Raw genomic sequence first — 26,581 nt, forward strand, 5'->3', positions numbered from 1 at the left:
TTTTCAGCTTCTTTCAGACTTAGCTGTTCTGTGATTTAGTCATTATGTTTGTGTTTGGCTGGAATAAATGGTTACCACGCAACATTTGTGTTCACTATTCTGAACAGTCACTGTGTATTTCATAAAGCCATCATATAGAGTACAATTTCTGAAAGACAAACACTTGACAATGTTAAAAATATTCCTTTTGTAATAATTCTTGCTGTGATTTGCTATATTTAATGAAACAGGCATACGATTAAGAAAAAACAATGCTGAAGGGTATTTTGCAATACTTGCAAATTACAAAATGAGCAATTGTTTTTTATTTTGAAATTGCATGATTACAAGGACCTGAACCCTGACCCCTGTCAATCTCTTCTGCTCATAAAGATAAGCTTGTTAGAAAATCCTGCTGTAATTTGAAAAGGAAGCTATTAAACTACTATTGAGTCCATGTGATCATTTTATGAAAAAGAGTTACTACCAGAGAGTGTTCTGTTGTCTACCAAAGACAATTTCCTTATGGAAAGAGTAGTTCACCTCTATGAGGAGAGCAGGACGATATCTCAAACCTTGGCACATATGATTATTTTTTTTTATTTATTTTTTTTAACAATTTTGGTTGAATTAGCGACCAGAGTTATAAAGTCATTTAGAAGGAATGAGGCAAATCTTTCAGGTTATGAGACTGAAGAAGAAGAAGAACCACAGCTGTCCAGTATTTTCTGGATGACATCTACCTTTATGTTTCCTGTAAGAGCTCGACAAAGCTTCCCAACTGTACAGCCAATACTTCCCTCCTTCATTTTCCAGCGCTCCAGCATTTGGTGCACCATCTCTGGCAGGCCGTCACGGTAGTAGTCGTGCTCTATGGTCTCTATCTCCACACTGGTCAGACCCAGGAGCCGTGCACAACGCTTCCACTTGGACCCAATGTTGTCTCTCAGCAGATCCAGGTGCTCCTCAGTCACAGCATGGTCCTCTAAATGACACAGTGAAGATAAGTATATAAGGGTAGTGATAAAAGCGCAACTACAGAAAATACTGTTGCTGTGAACTACATTAAAATTCAGTGTCTGCACTGCTCATCTTGCCTTCATAATTGCATATTGCATTATCAGCTTTTGAACGTGTTTTTGCTTATTACTTAAAAACTACCAGAGCTCAAGCAATTTTTGAATTAGTAGATTAGTTGATTGAAAAACAATTATCAAACTATCTCGAGAATCGAACGCCAAACATTTCATTTCTGATTTCAGCTTCCTAAATGTGGGGCTTTGATGCTTTTCTTTGTTTTGGGATCTGGACAATTTTAACAGCCATTTTCTGTCATTTTATAGCAAAAGCAATCAACAAAATTGCGTGTGGATTACTCAATAATGACAATAATTGTGAAGTGCAGCCCAAAGAATGAATAATCATGTTTGCAAACTGAGTAACAACAAAACTGTACAGACATATTATCAGTTCCAACATAAAAACACATTTTTAAGGTTTACCATATTTCTGAATGCCGTCTTTGAGAGAGTTAGCCAAGCTGTTAGCAGGTGATAAACTATGGGAGGAATCATAACCTCTGATTGTCATCATGTTGTTGCTCCCAATCTGGATCCCCCTGGCATTCTGAATGAAAACAGATCCTGGAAGGAGCACAAAGCAAACACACTTAAACCACCTGAAACACCTCAGGCTGCCAAAATCGGAATTTGCTGATGAACTGCTCCATCTTGTACCTGGATCTTGTGGCAAGCAGCTCTTGGAAGAGCTCAAGAGACGTCCAGGAGTAATGTCAGAAGCACATGTATCAGACACTGGGTAGACTGGACAAGACTGCTGGCGGTCGTAGTGGGAATGTGGATGTTGCTGGTTTAACTGTGGTAGTGAAGGAGTGCTGGCAGACATTGGCAAGTGCGACTGAGGCGGTATGGTAGAGTTCATGGACTCATAGAGACCAGCAGTAGGGCGATACCATGCGTCTTCCTGGCTCATGGGCTGCACTGGCTCAGCTTTAGTCCAGGAATGGACAGAGGATACAGATGGTTTGTCTTGGTCTGGTTGCCTTGCAGTGTGATCTGAAGTGCTAAAGTGGTTCTGCAGGAAAGGATTTGAGCTGATGTGATGGTAGCAGTTAGCAGGGTCAAGGTGGCTCTCACAGTTGTAGCTACCATATTTGTGGTACTCAAGCTCCCGCTGCAGCTTCTCATCCAAAGCTGAATTGCTGTTACTCATCTTTGCATCTGACTCCACCGATGGCTCATACTGGATGTTATGCATGTCCTCAATACTGGCTTCAACTGGCACAGATACACTTCTGTCTGAACTCACCAATGGAGCTGGGCAATCTGCAAGGTGAGGAGAGGAGTAAAGCAATAAAGCTACTCAGTTCTTCTGAATAATAATTCAAGCATTTTGAACATTTAGAACATTAAACGTAATGCAGCACGCAAAGGTGGGGAATTAGAGTGTGTGTATTACATCTAGGCCATCACAGCTGTCAACAGTGCTCACCTGCTGAAAAACATTCATTGGTCAGTGATAAAGATTTCATCTTCTCAACAAGTTCATCCGGGCCTTCATATAATTTCTGTATAAACAAAAAAGTCACATGGAGGATCATGAAATAAAATACAATTGTATTTATTTGTCTGTTTTTCAAATCCACTGCTTAGCGTCTTCACCATGCATGTAGAACATAATTACCCCATCAAATCCTAAAACATATATATTTACCCTCAGATGAACTAAATCTTTCTCCACATGTGGTTCAAGCTTTTCCATGTAGAAAGGAAGGAACAAGTCGTAGCCCTCTGCAAGAAAAGGAAGAAGGAGGAGAAAGGATGACAAGAAGTTCTACATACTAAACTGTGGGGGTCAAACACTGAGTTTGAAATTTTAAGTTTACATCATGTATAACTGTACAACAAAGTGGCAAAAAAAACAAAAACAACTGAGAGCAAAAGTAATGCAATGGCGTCCTGAGAATCCTTAAATATTTGGGAGCTAAAATAACAAAAGCTCATGAAACTGATGAACCATGAGATTGGGTAAAACTCATTCGAGTACCCTTAAATGTTGGGCGTTGCTTTGGATCTTGACTCCAGCACTTCTTCATTAGCTGAATTAGTTCGGCAGGCATGTCATCTGGTAAGAGGTCCTCTGCTGGTCGGTCACCGTTACGAACACACTGGCTGATATGGTCTTCACTCCTGGCATCTGGACATAAAAAAAAAAAAAAAAGAGACTATGATTGAGGTTTACTTTGTGTAGTTAGGGGCCTGTTTTACTACTAAAGCAATTTATCAGACCTAACTGATTAATTATTCATGGATATAATGTGTTGAGTTATTAGGACTGGAGCATGTTTTGGCATCCCAACTCACTTGCATAGGGCTCTTGCCCTGTGAGAATGACCCAAACCACGATCGCAAAGCTGTAGACATCAGACTTCTCAGTGGAGGCTGTATGTATACTCTCCAGGTGCTCAGGAGCCATGTAGCTCAGTGTGCCGGCACCTCTCTTCCCAGCTGATGGGCCTATACGACTCCTCCTGCGAGACTCCTCCTTTGTGAGTTTGCTCCATGTCTGACAGGTAGCTAGGCCCAGGTCAGCGATCTTGATAAAATGAGGAATAAATACTTAGATAACCATTTGTACATTCATGCTGTAAGAATCATAAATGTGTCATGGGGCTTAGTGAGTAATGTACCTTAATGTGAAAATCCTTGTCCACTAAAATGTTATCTGGCTTGATGTCTTTGTGTATGACACGTCTCTCTGTGAGGTATACCATTCCTTCCAAAATCTCTAAAATGATTCGGCCCTTGATGGATATTGGCACAGAGACCTAGGATCAGGGAAAATTTAGTGCATTAATCCTTCAATTCGTATGAAAATACCTTGAGTTATTTGAGGTTGCAATGTGTGGATGAGAACTAGTGGCACCACAGATGTTACAGTGAATTAATCTTTCCTTTTTCAGCGTGACTACAGATTTTAAACCTGCTGACCGTTTCTAGCATGACCAACAGGTTGCCTCTGGGGATGAGTTCCATAACTAGTGAGCAGTCTCTATCCTCCATGATCACGCCCAGCAACTTCACCACTCGCTCGTGGTTCAGACTTGCCATGATGTTGCCCTCCTCCAGCAGTGACTTTTTGCTCTCCCTGGAAAGTATAGCAAACATAATGAGAACCAGATATCTGCCAGGCAAGTGGCATAACTTGCATCACTTTGAGTCTTCTAGTGGGTTTAGGGCCAGGATGTAGGGAAAGGCCGATCTGATATGCTCATACCTTTTTTTTTTTTTTTTTTTTTTTAAGCACACCAGATATCAGTCATGATGTGACTGACCCACATAAAATACATTGTGGTTGATCAATGGTTTTATACATCAATTGTTTCTGCAGTTAGTTACAATAATTCAGACAAGTTGAATCAGTTTTCATCACCACAGAAATCAACACCCCACTGTTATCCTACATAGAAATTATTACAAACATTTCCCTACAATGAAGTACAGACTTTACCATTTAAGAGGAGCACTTGTATTGGATCAGCACTTGGTATAAGTTTATAGCTACGTTTAGGTATTAGTATCAGGAAAGAAAAAGCTGGATCATTCCTTCCCTTGCAGTAGATATAGGAAATCAGAAAATGAAATCACATATCCCATGTTCGGCTGCAACAATAATATGACCTAGGGCTGGAAGATATGCAGAAAAAAAAAATTTAGCAGATATTACTATTACAGTATGAGTCACAATTTCAGTTGCATTTTTACTGAAAAATATAAAAAAGGTTGATGATGTGATTTTTGTTGGGTCTTGTACCAAAAATGCATGTTCCTTTACATGTGGAGACTATGATTTTTAGCCTGAGGCATCTCCGTAGCACCACAATTCTTTATCTATGGTATGTTGTGAGACATTTCACCTTCAACAAAAAAAAAACAAAAAAAAAAAAAAAAAAAAAACTGCAGCTCCTGCGATTCGATATTGCTCTTGGCCATATTGTGATTTTGATATTTCCGTTGATTGTTCAGCGCTAATATGAAGTGAGTTTCTGAGGAGATGGCCGGTAAATGTCAGTAGATTGCATAAACACAAAAGTTGTTGCTGACGTTGCTGTTGTTGTTGTTGTTGGCCTGGAAAACGGATGTTGGATCAACATCCGCCTTTCAGATGAACCAATACGTCTAGTCTATACAAAAAGGAAGTACTTAGAAATAGAAATCAGTGCATGCTTCTACTTTGCGCAAAGCACAGAGATCATAAGACACCCACTGCTACAACACCAAACCAGACTCACAATTTTTTTCCTATACAGTCAGCATTCTTCCATCTATGTCTTATAATCATACATTTATATCCTGTCAAAAAAAAAACATAAATCAGCCTCACTGAGCTTTACATGAAGACCCTGGTTATAGTCTCCGGTCAGACACATGACTCAAGTTACCATTTGGCGAAGGGGAATACCCAGCGTAGGAACAGATGGACAGAGGACTTACTCATTGCGAAGAGAGCCCGTATACATGGTCTTCAACACCACCTGGCCGAGGGTCACATGGTAGCACAGGTAAACATCTCCAAACCCCCCGTAGTCCAGGGGCTCTTTTTTGATGAGATCGGCCGACCTCATGTGGAGTGAAGTCTCTGGCGCCGTGGCCATCCCTGGTGAGAGGTCACAACAAACACACCTCGTCACGCCAGATAAACACCCGTGGCACAGTGGCCGACACCTGCGTGCGGGCCCGGTCGCGGGCGCAGCTACACCGGGGAGCGACTCGACCGTGCGCGACAGTCAAAACACAGCCTGCGGACGCAACTTCGAGCTAACGCCTAACATCTCCCAAACTTTCGGGCGGCAACACAAACTCTGTCCTTGTAACGCCAGCCCAACCTCTTCGCCCGAAATAAAAACAACGCTGTGCGCACCATCGCGTATCGCTATCGCCAAACAAGAGGAGGAAACAGTTACCTGAAAGGGCTGAAAAGTCCAAGTGAGACGCTTTCTTTCTCTCAGTTCCGGGATTTCCTCGATGTTCAAAACCAAAAGCTGATAGGCGACATAGAAACTACAAACAGCCATAAAAGTCGATATCAGAAACAGACCAGGACGACTAGTAGATTCAGATTTCTGTGGCCAAAAGGGCCTTAAAAAAAAAACAAAAAAAAAACACCCTCCATAAGAGGACACAAATGCATGACATGGGATAAAATTGTTCACCTTTAATCTTTTTTTCCCCCCCGTTTCAAATGGGTTTCTGAGACACAGAAATCCTTTGGAGGAGGACCATTGTGAATCTAGTCGTGTGACATTGTTGCCACCTGCTGGTAAAACGCGTTATTGCAGATTAAACAACCATAGCAGGGCCGCGGGGAGGCCAGTTCGAGATTTGATGGCGATTCTATCCCCACATCCAGACAGTTTTCATCTGTGTCTAAACAGCATCTGCCATCTGAGAGACCAAGACTTTTACAAAACCTAAGGCAAACTGCAACAAAGGACAACATACAAAAATTTCCTATCATCCTATCAAAATCATGCCTTAGTCTTAATTAAAAAAAGAAAGAAAAAAGAGAGAGGAAAAAAAAAAAAAAACAAGTTCATTGATAAAACAAGGTTAATGTGAAACTAGAGCGGGAAACCACCTGAATTGTAGCCTCAGCGTGGGCGATGAATGACATGTAAGGCCTACATTTTGGGCAGCCTATCTGTGAACACCCACACTAGAAATTCCTCCTTTTGCACACTAAAGCCACAACAAAGCAGTATCATATTTACCTGTCTTGTATCGCCTTGCTTTTCTGGTTTACATGTTTGTTTGTTTGCCTTTTTCCCCCTGTCATTATGATGCTGGTAATCGTTTGGTAATTTAGAGAACCTTTCATCATGAGGTTACAGTTTACTGCGCACCATAATGTAGTATTGAACAAATCTGTAATGCAGACAAATGTAAACTATATCCGATCCGCAATTAAAATGATTTTACTGATTTTGAGCTGAGTTAGATCAAGTATTCAGCCCTATTTTCACTCAGCGCCAATGATCATATTTTGGCAAACTATGGGTCCCTCAGTGGTAAATGAAACACAGCACTATCTACATGCATGCAACCGACTTTATTGCTAACAGTGTGAGTTTTTCAGGTAACTTAATGAGGCAAACACAGTTTTAGACGAATTCATTATTAAGCTACTCAAATGAAAGGTCGCACTGAAAAATCTCACAGGTGAAAGTGAGAGGAGGAGACTAAAGTGTGAATGTCAGCATTACTGATGAAGGAACAGGGTCAGTCCATGCACTTTTCCAGTTCACATCATGATATAAGAGGCCAAGTCTGCAGCAGACACCTCCTCCCATTCAGGCTGTAGTCTGGCAGTCACGCACTGACCCATATAGAACAACAACAGATCACCAGGAAGTTAAACCAACTGACACCTGTGGTGTAAATTTGTGGCCTGTGTAAATGTGTCAGTGTTGGGCAGTGGGTAGCAGTACTTCCTGTTGATGTGATGACTGTCAGAACAAGACTGCCAGGTGTCATACTTTCTCGGTAATGGCACCACTGGAGCCGCCTTTGCTGCCTTCCTAATGCCTGCCCCAGCCGTCTTGCTGGTTTTCTGTTCAGCTGACTTCAGAGGAGATGTTGAGGATGGAGGGGGAGACTCCTCAGGCTTGATGGTGTGCTGCAGAAAGGCAGTCTGGGTACCCTTGTCTTCCTTAATGACAAAAATACAAGCTATTCATCCAGCTGAGTCTGCAGGAATTAGCACAGCTGAACACTGTTGGCCTGCTGCCACAGATCCATAGGTCTTGAATTGTCTGCCATTTCTCAGAAGAGGCTGATAGCCCAGTCCAGGTGGTCACTTTCACTGGCGGCACCAGTGTCTGTTCCTTTCCCGGAGGTTTGAAAAGCTTCTCAGTGGAGGTTGTTGTCCTGATGTCCCTGTCTGGTAGTTGTTCTGAGTCTTTCCCAGGTCCCTCAGGCAAAGGTGGATCGTGAACAACCTTTTCCTGTGGTGTCAAGTCACAATTGATGTTCTGAGGGTAGAAGGGGTAATCATCCAGGCCCCATGCCCTTACTGCCACTGGAACTGTTTCCCTGCTTCTGAGAAATGATTTGCCTTCATTTGCAGTTGCAGACAAGGTACCGTGGACACAGTGGACGATTCCCCACTCCCCCTGGAACCGGTGAATAAGCCACTGTCTCTGGGTCTGTTGAGCATCTTCTCTGAGAATTAGTCACTTCTACTTCCACAAACACAAGTTGTTGTTTTATAATTATTTCCTCTTTTTTAAAAAAAAAAAAAAAAAAAATCATTTATGCCTATTTATATCTATTCGATTTTAATATTTTGCAGCCTAGTTTTCATCAAGGAAATATCCCCCAGGCCTTTTCAAAGTGAGTTCATGTTCCATCCCACGTCATGGTAGGCCTTGTATTCCTGATTAACTATAGGCTATGTATATACTGTGTATCCCCATAATATTCCCACAGGACCTGGCTAATTCTGCTCTGGTATGTAGGCTAGACAGTCAGATTCTAGGGTTAAGTACTTTCTGTCAGTGGGCCACGGGGCAGGGTATTAATACTTACAGCATCATACGGGATTACAAACCCAAAACTGAGAGCAGACCACACCTGTGTCCACGCACACGCAGCGAAAGCCGGTCTCCTTTTAAACCAGCAAACTACAACTCCCAGCATTCATTACCGGGAGCCTGGGCAGCAGTGCTCGGCTCACTCGGACGCGGAGCTGCTGCCTTTGCGTCCCTTTCAGCGGGATTAGGAAGCCGCGGAACCGCTGGATTCAAGCAGTTTCAAACAACGTGGAACCGCAGCGTGTCACTCCTTTGCCCCCCTTCTTTTCAGCGTGGGTCTGTCAGCATGGGTAATGGCATCAATAAGGTATGGTTTTTCATCTGTTGCATGCGCTGGAGTTCACACACGAGTGGCCATCGGTGTCATGAGTGGAGATAAGCAGAAGGCTGGTTGTTATCTTCTGTTTATTAAAAAGAATAATAATAATAATAATAATAATAAAAAGTTACGTCTCCTCATTTGTTTGATTCGGTATGTGTAGGCGTGTCTTATTCAAAAAAAATGAAACATGAACCCTCTGCACTTCAGTGGCGTAACTAAAAATATTTAATATATTGCTTATTTATAATTTTACCTGGACAGTCACATGATCTCATGCTCTGATTTGAAGCATGGGACATTATTACTAATTATCACGTCATATTTTCAGGGTGTCATTCAAGTCAGGTGTTTCAAGTTGTCTCAGCTGTTGTGCTGTTTCAGTATATCATTGATGCTTTGACCCTGCCTGCTCCAGTTGTGTACACACATGCTACATTTATTCTCTGTCCTTCTAGGTCCTGCCTGACTTATATTTGGGAAATTTCAAAGGTGCGTGTATTATTTGTCATTTTGAATTTGTTTCTCATATGGTTGCACACACTCATGGTCTGTGCTCGTGGTGTCATTTGTTTTTGTCAGATGCAAGGGACAGAGAACAGCTAGCCAGAAACAACATTACACACATCCTGTCCATTCATGACAGTGCAGCTCCTATCCTGCAGGTGAGAATCTCCATCTCCTTGTTATAACATCTCTGCCCTGGCTGCGCACATCTTAAGTTTCTCATGAAATTTTAAGCAGAGCGATCGAGCGAATGAGGTTTAACAGGTCTGATTGGCTGAGACCCTTTTGGTGTATTAGTTAAATGCAGATTGAGTTGTGCTCTGACACAGTTTGTAAACCAGTCGGTCAGGTTGTTCAGGAAGAGGTGCTTCGCCAGTTGCCCTGCTTCCTGAGCAACCACTTGTCAATCCTGAGCCAGTGAACTATAAGCAAGGGAGGTTCTTCCTCATGTGATTCTTGGAGTATCATGAGAAATGCCTGTCAACACCAGTTGGTTTGGACAGTGCGCTGAGTGGTGTGCTTGCGTGGGTTTGAGAGTAGGCGGTTGTTCTTGTTTCAGCCAGTGTGGACATTTGCAGTCTCACTTCATTATTATTATTTTTTCCTAGGTTTTTGGTTTCGATGTAAAGTATCTCTAACACCTGCAAGTACAAAAGCAGCTTCTGTTCATCAGTTTTGTCATTTAAGAAAAGACCACATGCACAAATGTGACTGCAAATCAGCTTCCTTTATTCATTCACATACAGTGTGTCCACGATCTGCAACACACAAGTATTGTGATAATTATTTCCTGCTGGTTATTGATTTGTGTTGAATGCATTGGAGGAAGTGACTGCTGACAGGTAATTAGTATACTTTGTCCCTCAGGAGATGACCTATCTCTGCATTTCAGCTGCTGACCTGCCCACACAAAACCTGTAAGTACCGAAATGTGCAGCCACAGCAACAGCTACAGAACAATGAAAGGCTAAGGCAAAGAGAGAGTATCACATCCATTTGACGCTGCACTGTGTGGGCGTCTGAGGTTCATTCTCTTCAAGCTAACGTGTAAATGATATGCTTTCACGAGCTCAACGTTTAACTGTGAACTTATTCTCTGACTAGACCACAGCAACACGACTGGATTCAGCTCTTGGTGCATGGATGTCTTTTTTTGACATGTCGTGTACACGTGCCTGCTGTTGTTTTTATGTAACATGTGAAAGTAGGGAAGAAAAATGAAAATGAAGGGTGGTGCATGTATCACAAAGGGATACCCTGGTTTATACACACGTGCAAACACACACACACACACACCTTCTATGGCCAAATTCATATTTCAGCAGGAAGGAAGTCTCGCAGCTCAGTTCTGCAGTTTTAGCACGATGGTTGGTGCTTAGCCTCTATTTATACACACTACCCCCTCCAAACACACACACACACGCACACAGACACGCACACATGCCAACTAATCCCCTTGTCAACCTTGTGGCCCCAGTTGTCTCATGCCTTGTACAGTAGGTTCAGAGTTTGTGGTTTTTGAAATGTGTTATGTGAAATATGACACTAAGTCTCTCAAACCTGAGATGAGAACACCCTCATCCTGATCTGTCCAGGACGAGAAATGAAAGGGTCTGCCAAGTCAGGTGCAAAAACACACACACACACAAACACACCATGCACACACAAAAAAAAAAAAAAAAAAAGACTCATGCAGGGGTTGTAAGTGTGAAGACAAAACGGCACGTAGTAGCACTGTTTTTCCTGCAGTTCTTGTTCTCGCAATGTGGTCATGATGCATTATAACAAGCATCATTTTCTTTCTTTCTTCTCCACAGGACTCAGCACTTTAAACAAAGTATAATATTCATGCACGAGTCTCGCCTCAAAGGAGAAGGCTGCCTCGTTCACTGGTGAGCACAAGCAAGATTGCTTGTTTTGTCTTTTGCCTGAAAAGGTCAAATCGAGGTCCATTCACACAGGCTGTTGAAATGAGAGATGCTGCTGAAGTAACTGAACTAAACAGACTTCCTCCGTCTATCTTGTGATACAATCCTAGCTATGTTGAATTTAAATGTACAGTGTTCATCTTGAGTTGAAAACAACTCGGCCAAGTGCACAAGTGAAGCCATGTGTATCCGCTGCACAGATGAGATAAAAGCGATAAGCAAACGCCTGTTCTTTAACTTCCTAAAACAGAGTACAGTAACAAGTCTGACCACATTTTGTGTTTGTGTAGAAGAGTAACTGACCATGTGCGCACAGGGGAAAGTTATATTTGGTTAGACAGAGGGTCTTCTCAGAAATACAGGGGAACAAGGTGCTATTTATAAGTTTTGCATTGACACAGGTTTGTCTACTAAATGCTTCTTGGCCAAAGAAAAAATTCAGACTCTTTCAAATATATATTGCGCAAAGTGAGTTAAGTGAAGCTAGTCTTCATGCTAGTGTCCTTGTTTTACCCCACAATTCCTTATCTTATTTTCCTTCTAGCTGTCAATGTCTGTGGTCTGGTTATTCTTTCCTTGAGTGCCAGATATTTAATCTGATATTTATTACTAGGAGTCTTTGGGCTAAGGTGAAGTGTTGTCAACGTCTTGCTCACATACAATATGTTTACATGGACATCATTACCCTGGTTCTGGATCTAGTTTTACTCACACTCTGAATATGATGTTTACATGGAACATAGAAAACCTAATTATTACTATCTTTCTGTATGCTTGATTTAGCTTCCACAGCTAATTTTTAACAACAACAGTAACAACAATAGGATTTATCCTCTATGTTATTTCATCATATAGATCATCATAACATGATTTTATCATGTTTTTTTTGCTTGTCTGTTTGCTGACTAATTGCTATGCAACTCAAGTAGTGGATACACTTGCGAATGTGACAGGAAATGATCAGAAATCTGGATAAAGTGTTTCTCATAACAGGGAACAAGGGCGTATATAGGTTTCTGAAACCAGGATATGATGTTTACGTGCACAATATACCGTAGAACCGATCATAACCAGGACGTCCATGTGCATGTGTTTCCCATGTCCAGTTTAAATGGAAAGTGCTTAACATCCGTATCTAAATTTTTTTTTGTGTGGGAGAATTATGCTAATAATGTTGTCTAACAGTTTAATCTCTTGTATTATACTGTTTGTTTTTCATACAGTTTGGCAGGCGTGTCCCGCAGCGTAACCCTCGTAGTAGCTTACATCATGACAGTGACAGGACTGGGTTGGCAGGAGGCGCTGGCTGCAGTGAGGGTGGTCCGGCCCTGTGCCGGCCCCAATCTGGGTTTTCAGCGTCAGCTTCAGGAGTTTGAGGCTACTCAAGCTGATGAGGTCAGTCCTAAGAACTGAGCATGAGAAAAACTGAGTAGGAGAGACTCTCGTTACATATTTATCAACAGACAAACCGTTTTTCTTTTCCTGCAGTTCAGAGAATGGCTACAGAAGGAATATAAGGACAACCCCTTCAATGATGAGGCTGATATTCGTGACTTGCTTGCCAGGGCGACCAGAGTCAATGGGGAAGAGGTGGGAAAACAGGCACCTACCCCACCTGGAGGTATCTGATCAGAAATTTTGATGAGATCTTTTGTAGCTGAGTCTGGAGGATTACACCACTGTGTGGTCTGTCTGGGAGTCTGATGTGCTTTGGAGCGCACTACTGATCCCCTAGATATTATGGACATGAACACCGGAAGAGACAGTTATTATGTCAAGCACATATTCATTTTTGGCATTGATTGATGTTTCTGGTGCTGTTTTTCTAATTTATAAATGTTGTAAACTGTGTACTAAGTAATTATCCTACTAATAAATGGAGAAATCTCTGTCTGTCCTTCTATTTTCTCAACAACCACTCATCTGATTGACTTCAAATTTTGCTGGTGTGTTGCTGAGGCTCCCAGGAAGTGCAGTGTCAACTGAAGTTTTTTGGATGAGCGGCTGTCAATACCTTAACCCTAACCCTGACTCTGCATTTATTTTAAACTGATCTCATGGTTAATGCATCACAGTCATAGACTGTACATAAACCACAATCATATCTTGCCAGTATCACTTATTTAAGCAAAACAACAAACTGAAGTTTTTTTTTCTCACTTTTCCTGACCTTTGATTATACTGAGTAGTTCATCTGTACAATTGCAGAAAAAGAACAGCAGATTTTTCCATTCATATTCAGACAAATTCTAAAATAAGCAACATGCTAATCCTGTGTTTACTTGTGGGCATTAAGTCACTAAAGCTGTTAGAAGACTTGCGCATTACCTTGCACCTGAGAGAGAGGGAGATAGAGATGAAGGAAACAATTTAGTGCCTGCTGGTTCCACTGACTGCCTGATTCAACTATGAGCACCAAAGTAGCCAATCCAACGACCACTGCTGGTCCAGAGCCTGCAGCTGTTTGAAACACTGCTGCTACATTGAAAGAAATGTGTACAACAGTACTGTGTGAAGAAGGGCTCTGACAATGTGGCAGAGCAAGATCATATTTATCCAGCAACCAGGACTAGGGCATGCTCTCCTGCTGCCCAATGTGAAAACTACTTATGCTGGAACTCTGAAGTGCCATAACATAAACAACACTCAAAGGCCAACATACCATACAAATAACACAATCTAGTGCAACGCTACCGCACAGAGAGAACAAGCTTGGATTTGCCCCGGCTTTTTCACAGAGGCTTTAATGTATACAGGAAAATAATTCTGGTGAATACTTGGGCTGTATATTGTCTTTCTTATGGCTCAACATGCATCCCGGTCCTGTGGCCCAAGTCTGGCCCACATACAGCCTGACGGATACATGCTACTTCCACATCTGCACACACAAAATTTTCCTGGCTGTCATCCAACACTGGAGGATACATAACAGCTGGAATCAGCCCTGGTGTGGAAGTATATGAAGTATATTCATCACTTGCTGGTCAGGCAACAGAAACAGTGTTATAACACCTGAAGGCAGCTCAGAGGTGCAGTGGTTAGCACTCAACACAGTCAGACTTTCTGACTGTCATATCTTGTCAGTGTCACTTGTTGTACTATGTTGTACTGATGATACAACTTTCTGACTGTGCCAGTCAGACATGTGTAAATGTATATTTCCTTATATATTTTTGGATTTAATTTTGGATATATGGATATAAAATACATGATGATAAATTCATCAGGCAGAAGTTATTCTGCAGTTACAGAAACCAAACCATTTTCTCATTTAAGAAAAAAGTTATCACATTCTCCTAAATTACAAAAGCAGATAAATCTTTCTGAAAACGTCAATTTCCTATCATTTCATCCCAACAAACAGAGTTATATATCATAAATATATTAGATTGTTGTCTTCATATGTAAATTTGAAGGGATACGTGTAGACAAAATTAACCTTGATACTAAAATCCTATATGCTTTTAATATCACTGACGTAAGGAATTTTTGACTAATTACCCATGGGGTTGATTTAGGGTGTCTTTTTGTGCATATGGTTATCATGTGATCACATGAAAAGCTGCTCTTAAAGAATACACTTTGCCATAGAAGTAAGACAATAAATGCGACTTGCTCACTTCCAGGAAGGCACTTTCTTACTCTGAAGTTAGCTTTTTCAGCACTTAAGTTTAATTCTTACACTGCAAATTCAGGACTTTAGTGGAATTTAACTCACCTTTTTTTTTTCATTAACTTAAACTGTATTCATTTTCAGATCATTCAAACTGAAATTTCTAGTGATTTCAAAATAATGAAATAAAGGGAGTAAAGTCAAGCGTTCTGTGAGTTTGAGTCAGTCGGTGGGCTGTCATATTGAAGGTGATAAGACACATTCTATGCTTCTATGCTTCTATTCTATGTTTACATCTCTGTTTCCTGGTTCTCTTCCTGTTTGTCTAATGTGCAAGGCAGGTCATGCATGATGGCATCAAAAACACTAAGATCATGTTCTTTTCTCACCCTTTCTGCTCAACTGTCTCGTAAGTACTATAAGGCAATAAAAACTCCATTAATTTCACCATGGTGCAATATTACACACAGTAATCTTATAGATACTACAGTTTGCATTGCATTAGCATAGACAGCCACTGGAGGGCAGTAAATAAAGTACTTTTAAAACAGATGTATTCTGGACTCAACCATGTGGTTCTTGTCTTCACATTGGCGCCTCATACCTCACCAGTCACCCAGTTAAATTCAGTCTTTCCTCAATAGCAAATTGAAGTATTTATAGACTTTATTGTTTCCAGTCAGCAGTTATGTAAGTGGAAATTAGGTAGAACTTACAGCCTTTTACAAACATAAAAAATATGTGGGGGGTGGGGTGGGTATTGTGTGATGGTAATGCATTCAGGTAATTGTTCCATTTCGTCCCAGTGTCTGCTCAGGGTGTCACTAGAGGGATTCCCCACTGCAGCACTAGTGTGTGGGCGCCGAGTTTCACAGAAATGAACGACTGACTGCTACGCATCTCCTCATGAACTTCTCAGAGCCTTAGAAGCTCCTCCCTGTTACAAATCAAGATGTGATTACATTTAAGAATAGGACACCGAGAGCTTCAAAACAGATTTCAGCTGGGGAGCTCACATGATCAAAGGTAAGCGCTAGCTCCTCTTAAATGAATAAAGGTATTTTCAACATCATAGTTCTTGAAAACTTTTAATGTATCTATTAAACCCCAGTAATTTCAGTCAGGAGAAAATAGCTGATCTCAATCATTTAAATTAGTCAAGGTTGGCAGGTAAAATTTCAAGGTAACATTAACTTGGAGTATTTAGAAGTTTGTCATTCAACTTATTTCCCAGGAAGTGCAGTGTCAACTTATAATTTCTGTTAATGAACTTGTAAGCACGAGTTTCAATTTTATGTAAAGTTGAGTTAATGTCCTACAAACTGATAGGATAAAGTTAAGAAACATAAAATCTCTCAGGAGTATGTGTTAAAAAACACATTCTTGTAATTTAAATATAGCTACGTGACATGTGAACATGTCTCTGTTCATGCATGTATCGCAAATGTGTCACATTTCTTTTTGGCCACTTCAACCCTTACCCTTACACCCTTCTCTTGCATATGAGTATAACCAAAAGTGTCAAACGCATCCTGAGACTACTCGTTAAAATGCATTCAAAGTGCCTGCTAGTATTAGGGCTGCAGAGTTAAGGCTATGTAGCGCTCAACTAACCCTGTTTTAATCTGAACCTGGTGCCTTAATCAGCTGATCTAATTCATCACACTTCTTTTCTCAGAAGTGTTAAAAAAAAAACTACAACCAAACAAGAAGTGCATCACCTTACTGTGCCCACAGTTCTTCCATGCACTGTGTTTGATTTTATTTTATTTTGCAGAGATGAACCTGGATGAGGACAGCGGCCTGTCAGTCAGTTGTGGCAATGGCAAACTCAGACAGTGGCTGATTGATCAGATTGACAGCAGGAGATATCCTGGCCTGGTTTGGGAAAATGATGAGAAATCAATTTTTCGGATTCCATGGAAACATGCAGGCAAACAAGATTATAACAGAGAGGAGGATGCTGCGCTCTTCAAGGTCAGACCATCACACCTGTCTTCTCACACTGCATCTGAAGCCTTGACTATTGCATTTTGAAAACACTACTCCACATGAATTAACCTTAAAAAGCAGATTTGGATGTGCATGCTTTATTTTTGCTACATTTGGTTTGAAATCTTTGTGCATGACCGAAGAGGAAGTTTAAATGAATCAATTCAATGATTGTTTCAGGCATGGGCAATGTTCAAAGGAAAATATAAGGAAGGTGTGGACAAGCCAGATCCCCCCACATGGAAGACTAGACTACGCTGTGCTCTTAATAAAAGCAATGACTTTGATGAGTTAGTCGAAAGAAGCCAACTGGACATCTCAGATCCCTACAAAGTCTACAGAATCATTCCAGAGGGAGCCAAAAAAGGTAAGTATTCAAATATTGACCATGCAAGATGCAATTGAGCTTTTTGTGAGTTACATTAAGTTACCTATGTATACAGTGATAGATGTAGCAAGGGGGGGGGGGGGGGGGGTGAGGGGCAAAATATAGATTACAGTTGGACTTTGATGACATATAGTAAAATCTAAGCCCATGCCATAACAATGATTCGTTACATATACAGTAGGCTACACTGCTACATTTCACAAAGCAAGTCACATTGTTTATAGAGTGCTGGCGCATTTTTCACATACATGTGCACCACTGCAGTTGATTCTATTGAGGCAGGAAGCACAAAGGAAGCCAAAGCATGTACCAAAAAGGCCGTAGTGCTTTTTTTAGAGGGCTTCGGTTACTAAGTGCAGGGTGCACACAACACAACCAGACGACCTCCAGCCTTGCATAACTAAGTCTGTGCCATAGCACAACAGTTTTTGTCACAGCAGAGCAGTTCTTTTTATCTAGACTAATGCTTGCTTCTCGAGCATGATTTAGATGTAGTTGCCTGAGTCATCTGTTGTGCTTGCTTTGCAAATCACCATGTCATATAAGTTAAAATAGCAAGATCTCACTATTGCAACAGCACATCCACAGTTTGCACCCGCCAAAAGGAATCAGGCTAGTTATGTCCACAGGATATTGCATCTCATACATATTTAGTCTATAGTTAATCTGTGCAGTGAAACCTAATTATAATCCTGTATTATTATTAAAGATGTTAGTTCCTTGTTTTTGGAGGAAGAGCTGTTATTATATGATAAGAGCTTTGCTTCATCGAAAAGCATGGCCAATGTTGTGGACACCTGTATTTTTGGTTTTCTACATTTACAGGAATGAAGATGAGCAGTATGGAGGAGACACCATCACATATGAATACCCTTGGATATATTCCTCCATATACGTCCCTGCACAACCAGGTCAGCATGTTTAGTGGCTGCTGCATTCCATAAAAAATGTGTTTGTTTAATGACATCTTCTCTGAGTGACCAATCCTATGCTCCCTTTTCAGGTATCGGGCTATATGGTTTCTCAGGAGAGAAGGGACTGGAGGGATTACCCACCACCAGAACAGCAACCGCTTCCTCCTCCACATCACCACGGGTCACATGCGGAGCTGCAGTATGGCCAGTGCCACTACCCGTCACCAATCAGCCGGGCTTGGCCTGGGCCACACTCAGAAAATGGTAAAATACGGCCACACACACATCATGAATGCAACATTCAGAGCATTTTCACACACATAAGAATGACTATAATGTCTGACTCAAATTTCTTTTGGACACATAAGTTCTAGATGTGTGACATTTTCATTGTTTCATTGTATTTTTTATTTTTTTATTTTCATAAATATTTTCCAAATTATGGCATCAGTTTCCAACCGCAGACACATAGCTGTGACATCCTGTCAGTCCTTTTATCAAACGTTAAGTCAGGTCTGAGATGGAATAAAGCTGTCATCATACTGATACAAAATAAAAAGAGCACTTATAATCGTCTCTTGTTTGTTTGATTGTGCAATGCTTTGATCCATCTCTGAACTGAGGCTTTAACAGGTTCGAAGGTCATGTCAGTGATCTTGTAGGTCATTCATTTTAAATGTCATAAATTACCATAATCCCTCACATTATCCACTGATCTTTAAGGTGGGAGAAAAACCCCCCCAAAAAACAAGTTCAAAGACTGTTTTGTCACAAATTTTTTTTTAAGCATAAAGAAAAGCACGAATGTTGTTGACACGTTATGTGGTACATCATATAAAATTTAAAAAACTTTTCAAGTAAGTAAATATAAGCAACATTAGGCTCAGGTGATAAAAAAAAGCCCCTGCATTTCTACTGATTTCATTGGAAAGCACTAATTACAATTGAGGAGGGTTCACATCAGTTTTAAAGTGTTAATCCTTACAGCAATATCAAGGTAGAAATTACTATAGAAAGTATGAATCAGTTGATTGCACTTTTTGTTAAAATTTACAGGCCATTATTAAAAAACGATATGAAATAGCAGATAAAATACATTCAGTTAAAAGTTAGATAATCTTGTCTGTAACATGATTATGCTGAGTACCACACTTAAACAAGGTTAATGATTATTCAAACACGACAATACAGTATACTGTACTTGCACTATGTCAGATTTACTGTTGCAAAGTTGATGTCCTATCAGACACAGCAGGCTTGTGATGGCTGTATTTACCATAGATTGTATGGGCAGCTTCAGGTGAGAATGTGCACAGTTTTGTGGGTGTTTGGTGTTGCTTGTGATGGTCAAGAATCCGAAGTAAAGTCTTGGAAACAAAACTGTGAAATTAATTCCTATTGAAAGGACAAACATGCGCAATCCCCATGACTGGAAATGCTAATACAGTTGCAGACTAGATAGCTGAGAAAAAGGCAGTGATGGATCCATCAGCTACGCACACTGTTATCAGTGGTCTGCGCAGAAACAAGAGCTAACTTTGTTTATGCAGTCGGCCTGGTTGTTTGAATTAGGTTATTGTTGCATACAACCGCTGGGTTATTGTTACATACGACTATTCTGTGTGAAACGTGTGACTTCTGTGCTTGACAAGCAGCAAAGCTCCAGCACATTCTTCAGACTTGCTATTGTTCCAGATTAGACTACAATTAAAAAAAAAAAAAAAAAACTTCCTCAAACATGCAAAGAAGTGGCCTAACGCCCTTTCACATGTCAGTACTTTCACATTCAGTACTCCAATTATGACCATTATTTATTTAATTTACTCTGTGCAGGTTTTCAGCTCTCCTTCCACACCTACTTTTCAGAGTCGCAGCCACCCATGTATACAGTGGACCACAATAATGCAACAACAGGTAAAGAATTATCTCAGGCAAACTAAGACGTAAAAATAGACTCACATACTTCATTCAGTTTTCACTACTTTCTATTATTTATTTGCATGAATTGTTAGGGATTTTTTTTTGGCCCATTTCATGATAGATTAAGAAAAGGTTAAAAAGATGCTTAGAATGATAAAAAGAAGTGAGTTATTAGTCTACATAGCAAGATTACTGAAGATTAAGTTTCTTTTAAGATTGACATTTCATAATCTACATCTGATCAAGCCGAGAGCCTCAAATTATAATGCTAATGAAGTTTCTGCTAAATGCTCATATCTTTCTTCCAGATTTCAGCCTGCATGTGTCCCTATACTACAGAGAGTCTTTGGTGAAGGAAGTTACCACCACCAGCCCAGAAGGGTGCCGGATCACCTCTTCCTCCACCTCCTCCTCTCCCCCGTCTTCCTCCCCCTCTTCCCCATGCCTAGAGGACAAGTTTCACAGTGGGGCAGAAATCATCCTTTTTCCATTCCCATACCCTGAGTCTCAGAGGCAAGGTGCTGAGATGCTTTCTAACATACTTGAAAGGGGGGTGCTTCTGTGGATGATGCCTGATGGGTTGTATGCTAAGCGCCTGTGCCAGGGACGAGTATACTGGGAGGGACCTCTGGCTCCGTATATGGACAAACCCAACAAACTGGAGAAGGAGCAGCCATGCAAACTGTTTGACACCCAGCAATTCCTTATTGGTAAGCACTAATAGGCTGCCGTAGTGTTGTGTTCACACCCATGAGTTTGGAGGTGTACCTGATGATGCAATCCAATACAATATTTTTGCAATAAAAAAATACGTTTGTGACATTTATACTTAAATGTTTTGTTCAGTCTGTGTCACAGACAGTGTGGAGGAAGTATTCGGATGCGTAACTTGAGTCACAAATCAGAAAATTGGCCTCAAAGGGCTTCAAAACCTCTAGTGAATGTCATCCTCTTTCTATAGATACATAACACAGATAACGCAGATGCTCCACCACAAGTAAAAGCCCTGTCTTTAATTTTTTTTTTTTTTATAGCAAAAGATACAGAATTATAAACAGAAAAAATATATTTATAGCTCATTACAACGCAAAGCAAATTTAAGGATATGGTTAATTGTCTCTTAATGTATAATATTTGTCAGCAATTATAACTTCTCCTTGAAGAAATATTCAATAAGATTAAATCAAGGTGTTTTACTATATTGCTATTCATAAGTGTGACTTATACAGTTTGGTAGTTTGATCTATAGTGATGCATCATGTTCTGTTAGATGATCATATGTTTGTATGTAAAATCTGAGTTTGCATAGTAACTAGTAAGTAACACTTTTCTGATGAATATTTTGGAGTAAAAACCACAATATATATTAAGTACAAGTGCTTTAAAATTGTACTGAGTTCCATTAAATGAGTAAATGTTAGTTAGTTACCTAGTTATTTTCTAGCACTGGTCACAAAGGTTTTGATTCAACTTTGTGGTAACTTATTTGTCCAGAGATTGAGGTGTTATTATTGTATTGTGAGCATTCGCAGTATCTTGTCTACCAATGTTTGTGCAGGGGGTTGAACTCTAACATTGTGACAACTGTGAAAAGCAAATGTAGATTTTATAGAAGGTGTTCAATTATTTTGAACAGAATGATTTATCAAATACTGTAAGTAAGAAGAATAACTACAATGCACCAATAACCACGCTGCTATAGCCATTTACAGTGTGACAATGGATGTGGTCATGTTGATAAGGGCTGTGATGATGTTGATGTTAATGATGAAGGAGAGGCTGCAGGTGCTTGAGCTGGGTAAGTCCCTCTTTAGGTAGCTCTAAGAAGCTTGTCACATTTTCAGCGGGGGGCCAAAGTATGTGGAGTCCCCACCCACCTCCTGTGGGCCACCAAACAGTATGACAAGATGGTGTTTTCTGTGCCATTCACACCAAAATTTCCATCATTCTCATCACTGGTTTCCAGAAAATCTGACTTAATCAATGAAGATTTTGTGAACAACTTAGGTTTTCAATGTTTATTTACTGTTAATTCTGCATGCTGGAGTTTATGATAAGTAGAACACAGTGAGTTTTTCGTAATGCGTCCCCTCTCTTTTCTTGCTCTTGTTCCCTCAGAGCTTCAAGATTTTGCCCATAACGGCCGACATGTACCAAGACACCAGGTGGTGCTATGTTTTGGAGATGAGTATCCTGACCCACAGCGGCCAAGGAAGATGATCACAGCACAGGTACCCATCTACTACAAAACATTACCGAGTAATTGCAAGCAGTCCTTAAAAAGCATATTTTACATTCTCATTCTCATCAATTATTTATCTAGCTAACAGCCAAATTTGGCTGACACACAATATATATATTTTTCAAAATTAGAGACCTCCATGTATTATACTACAGATGCAAAACACAATGGCAGCATATTTGGAAAATTAAAGACAAGTTTAACAATATAAAAACATATTATACCATAGAAATGTATAATTTGTGTGTAGACACCCTTTTCAATTTGCACTAAGTACAAAAGAGCCAAACTGCTTTAACTGTCACAAATGCAAAGTGGTGACATAGTCACCACTAGCTTTAGACAAAACCAGAGCAAATTTTACTTGATTTTACCACAGATTCTATTATTAATTGAAGTACATCCATTTCATTAACACACATGTTAGTTGTTCAGTTAGTTATTCCGTAACTGAATGAGCCTGTAGCTAAATTCAGCAGTTATTGAGGAAAACAAAACAAAGCTAATGTAAATAGTTTTGAATGTATTTATGTATGTATGAATATGTAAATTAATGAATTAATTTAATTCAACTTAAATATTACTAGTAGTTGGTCAGACACTTAGCAAACACAGATACATTTAACAGAGTGCTGCAGGAATGATGTATTTTTGTAAGCTAACCCGGAAGTTCGTATCACCCTGGTTCCTTTTTCCATTGGCTTTTGAACTATTGCAGAAGCTTTGTCACAAGCAAAAGCTTGTAATATTTACATGTTGGAGTCAGAAAGATTATCTTCACAAATTAAAGTCATTTCTATAATTCTTGAAGCCTAAGTACAATCGCTGAATGTAAAAAGCTAATGTTAGGCTATAAATGCACTGCATGACTTCAGCGTCACCACTACTAAGCTTTTTTATGTCTTAGAATAAATTGTGAAAATGTCTTAAGCTTCTGTTAACTACAGACCTTATTTCTGGCATTTAACCAAAAACCCATTAACTTCGGGACGAGGGAGCCAGAAGTGCAAAAATGCGAACTTATTTCCGGGTTTGAGGACTCATTCCTTTAATGTACTAGTTGTAATGGACAGGAAATGTGAAAATATTGCAGTATCTCCATATTGTAGGTTCGTAATGATTTATTTTGAAAGACTAGCCTAATCAGCCAGAGGAGGAATAAAATGAAGGCATTGGCCTTTGCTATGCAGTTTTTAGCCAACCTAAATAATTTAAACACCTTTTTCAGGTTTGCTGCTTCTTTAGATACTGCTCTTTGCCTTTGTAGGGGGCACAGTAGGATAATGTGATTCAGGAGTCACAGACATATTTCACATATAGACATAATTTCATTTTAGGTGGAGCCAGTGTTTGCCAGAAAACTGGTGTATTATTACCAGCAGAACAATGGCCATTACCTGCGGGGCTATGATCATGTCCAGGAGCAGAACACATCTCCAACAATTGACTATTCCTCCCAGAGACCTCTACAGCATATTCAAGAGTGACAAGCACACGCGCACACACACACACACACACACACACACACACACACACACACACACACACAAACGCTGGAGGGAATGAAGAGAAATGTAAACAGCTGACCGTTTACCACGTTTTGTGACTGCAGTGCTGTGTACTGTAAATGGTAGACACTGGCATGCTACTCAGGGGTAGAGAGGGGGAAGACCCTGTCGTTTTCACTTGCACACCTATGCGTCGTAGTCTTTGTGTCTAGGCCTTTAGAGTAATGTCTTTTTTTTTTTCACTAAAAGTATTATTGTGACAGTGTGAAGGATGCGGTTTGAGGGTGGGGGGGATGAGGGGAGCGGAGGGCGACTGAGACAGGAAGTACTAGCACAGGTGCACAGGAAGAGTGGCCCCTAAGACAAACACTGATACGCCAAAGTAATAAAACAGAGTATGAATGAATACTTTATGCATTTCCACTGGTAACAGCTGACAATGTCACTGTTGCACTCACATACTGAAGTGGCACTCAAGACAATTACGGACTCAACTCATTTGATAGAGCTCTTCCTGTGGTTCAAAACTTTTATCATCTACAGTACATGATGTGCCAATTAAAAAGTTATGCTTTGATGAGCAATTGAACAATGTCACTTCTAAGGCCTCACTTGTTTTCATTGCAAAAATAGATTAATTGTTAAAACAAAATAATACAAGATGAATGTGACAGAAATCACTGGTCTGGTGGTGTAGTAAAGGAAGCTGTTATCATAAATCGTTTCCCTCTTGGCTGCAGCGTTTATTGCAGGATGTGTTTACAAAAATCTGCTTCTACTGAGCTTGAACAGCTTTTAAAAACATCTGATTCCTTTAAATTACATCAAAGTAATTAAATAAAATTAGGAAAAGCAGTTCTCTAGATGGTAATCAAGATAAATGCACTATTTTGATTGCGGTGGATAAAGACTGAAGTCCTTATGTCGACTTTATAGACATGGCAAGTTACTGTATTGTATTATATTTTTAAGCTCACTTCAGGTATTTTTACAGCAATTGCAAGCCGTTCAGTGTTTGTTTACATATTGTAAATGGTTGTTAACATTAGAAATTAAACCTGTGAATTAAGCTATGAGTACAGACAGTTATGGAATCAGTAATCAAGACAATATATTGTGGGACTGTAGAGAAGTGAAAAGGCAAAGCATAGGATTGTGTGCAATGGTGAAAGCAAAAAAGGTTGGGGAGCAGTGGCGACATAATCAGAGAGCAGAGTGGGGCACAAGGCTTGTGTCACCAGAAGAGACTGGCTGAGATGGGTGGTTTTGACATGACTGGACTGTAGGAAGTTGACTGGAAAAATCACACTCATCCCGTAACTTGCGAGGAAACCGTACCTGTTCCTCTTGACCTGAAACCAACGGCCTCACAAATGGGAAGGAAAACTACCTTTGTGGTCTGTGTGCAGCTTCAGCCAGGGAAGAGCTCCCTGGTTCCCATGCCCAAGACATTGCACAGGTTCACTGGATGTAATGTCCACTAATATCTACTGCAAGAGCTCAACGAAATGTCTGTATATGGCACAAGACACAAAGACACAAAAGTCAGCAGTGGAATTTCTCATTACATTGAAGTCCTAAAGGCTGATGCAGCAGTAGGAGGGATAAAGGTTGTGTTATGTTTTTCTTCTGTGGTCCAGAGTTTCGATCTCTGCATTTACTTCCTTCACACTTAAACCACATCACTTTCACAATGGCTTCAAAAGTCTGACCAAAATCACAGGCGGGAATGTTTTTCTCTTTTTTTGTGTGTGTGAACCCCCCCCAACCCCCCCCCCCACCCCACCCCCCCCACCCCAAACGTCCAGTCAGTACCTCAGATTGTCTGTTGGGTGAAATTTGTGTTTCGCAGTACTTCACAATCAGACATTTGACTCAGTCAAAATCAAATCCTAATAGTGAAAACGATACCAGGTGAATATACAGTGTGCTGTTGTGGTAAACACAGTGTATATATATATATATATATGTGTGTCTGTGTGTGTGTGCGTGTAGAGAAGGGCCATGTGTGCATGTGTAGGTGGGTTCGTGTGTGTGTCACACAGTTGCAGTATTACTGTTATCAGAAATTGACATTTGTGGACTCGGGATAAAACATGTGACTCCCCCACCTACAACATCAGTGACTCAAACACAGACATGAACACACCCATTTCTTATTACAGTTACAGTAAAACATCCAGAGCAAGCTACAGAGGAAATCACAAAAAAGTGTGCATACTGAAAAAATATTGTTGTTAATTTTTTTTTTCAATAACAATAGCAATCAGTCATTGATTAATATAAAACTGCCACATGAATAAATGATTTATTTTGAAATAAAAGTATCAATCTTCTGTTACAAGTCTGCTGTGCTGGTTTGTCTTTGAGCTCCCCTGATTTGCAAAGGGTGGAAGAATGAGTGTCATAAGAAAAAGAACAAAAAAAAAAAGAAAAAAGAAAAAAGAAAAAGAAAAAAAAGAAAAACACATTCACACATTTGCCATGGTGTTTCCCCCTCTGCAGGAAGCCACATCATTTGTAGTCAGACTTCAGTTTATCCGCCTATGTGAGCCGTTACTCCAAGCGACATTGTCTGAGCCTTTTGCTTGAAGCTTTGGAGCAGACTGTTTAGTCAACTAATCGCCCAAACGTTGCCAAATAAGTTTTAGAGAGAAACG

The 26,581-nt window shown here is 40.3% G+C and overlaps 2 protein-coding genes across 4 annotated transcripts; one reads left to right on the forward strand and one right to left on the reverse strand.

Moving 5' to 3' along the window:
* Window positions 1-538: 538 nt before the first annotated feature.
* ripk1l (receptor (TNFRSF)-interacting serine-threonine kinase 1, like) lies at window positions 539-6,098 on the reverse strand. 3 transcript variants are annotated; one of them, XM_071490647.1, is made up of 11 exons: window positions 5,963-6,098; window positions 5,493-5,655; window positions 3,990-4,146; window positions 3,689-3,826; window positions 3,363-3,594; window positions 3,046-3,195; window positions 2,713-2,789; window positions 2,491-2,566; window positions 1,716-2,324; window positions 1,557-1,622; window positions 539-964 (listed from the first exon to the last, which is right to left on the reverse strand). In XM_071490647.1, exons 2-11 carry the CDS (start codon window positions 5,651-5,653, stop codon window positions 663-665), a joined length of 1,968 nt encoding a protein of 655 aa, XP_071346748.1. In that variant the 5' UTR covers window positions 5,654-5,655; window positions 5,963-6,098; the 3' UTR covers window positions 539-662. The 3 variants fall into 3 exon arrangements, with proteins under 3 accessions (XP_071346748.1, XP_071346746.1, XP_071346747.1); XM_071490645.1 differs by having other exon boundaries at window positions 1,482-1,622; XM_071490646.1 differs by lacking the exon at window positions 5,963-6,098 and having other exon boundaries at window positions 1,482-1,622; window positions 5,493-5,956.
* A 2,293-nt stretch (window positions 6,099-8,391) lies between these two features.
* On the forward strand, window positions 8,392-26,257 carry irf4a (interferon regulatory factor 4a). Its single transcript, XM_071492318.1, has 15 exons — window positions 8,392-8,897; window positions 9,368-9,401; window positions 9,492-9,574; window positions 10,284-10,333; window positions 11,234-11,308; window positions 12,568-12,739; window positions 12,833-12,965; window positions 16,735-16,934; window positions 17,130-17,316; window positions 18,163-18,248; window positions 18,341-18,515; window positions 20,085-20,165; window positions 20,480-20,881; window positions 22,290-22,402; window positions 23,751-26,257. Exons 1-15 carry the CDS (start codon window positions 8,451-8,453, stop codon window positions 23,898-23,900), a joined length of 2,388 nt encoding a protein of 795 aa, XP_071348419.1. The 5' UTR covers window positions 8,392-8,450; the 3' UTR covers window positions 23,901-26,257.
* Window positions 26,258-26,581: the final 324 nt, after the last annotated feature.

Source organism: Trachinotus anak, unplaced genomic scaffold (assembly GCF_046630095.1).
Source record: "Trachinotus anak isolate AG129_WGS33_773 ecotype Australia unplaced genomic scaffold, CSIRO_AGI_Tana_v1 ptg000012l, whole genome shotgun sequence".
NCBI lineage: Eukaryota > Metazoa > Chordata > Actinopteri > Carangiformes > Carangidae > Trachinotus > Trachinotus anak.

Coding starts and splice junctions, on each gene's coding strand:
- ripk1l (XM_071490645.1), bottom strand. CDS start 5,653: ATGGCCACGGCGCCAGAGACTTCACTCCACATGAGGTCGGCCGATCTC. Junction 3,196..3,362: donor AGGGCAAGAGCCCTATGCAA/GTGAGTTGGGAT, acceptor TTTTATGTCCAG/ATGCCAGGAGTGAAGACCAT. Junction 2,567..2,712: donor AAGATTTAGTTCATCTGAGG/GTAAATATATAT, acceptor TTGTTTATACAG/AAATTATATGAAGGCCCGGA.
- irf4a (XM_071492318.1), top strand. CDS start 8,451: ATGTATATACTGTGTATCCCCATAATATTCCCACAGGACCTGGCTAAT. Junction 9,402..9,491: donor ATATTTGGGAAATTTCAAAG/GTGCGTGTATTA, acceptor TGTTTTTGTCAG/ATGCAAGGGACAGAGAACAG. Junction 12,966..16,734: donor GGCACCTACCCCACCTGGAG/GTATCTGATCAG, acceptor TTTATTTTGCAG/AGATGAACCTGGATGAGGAC.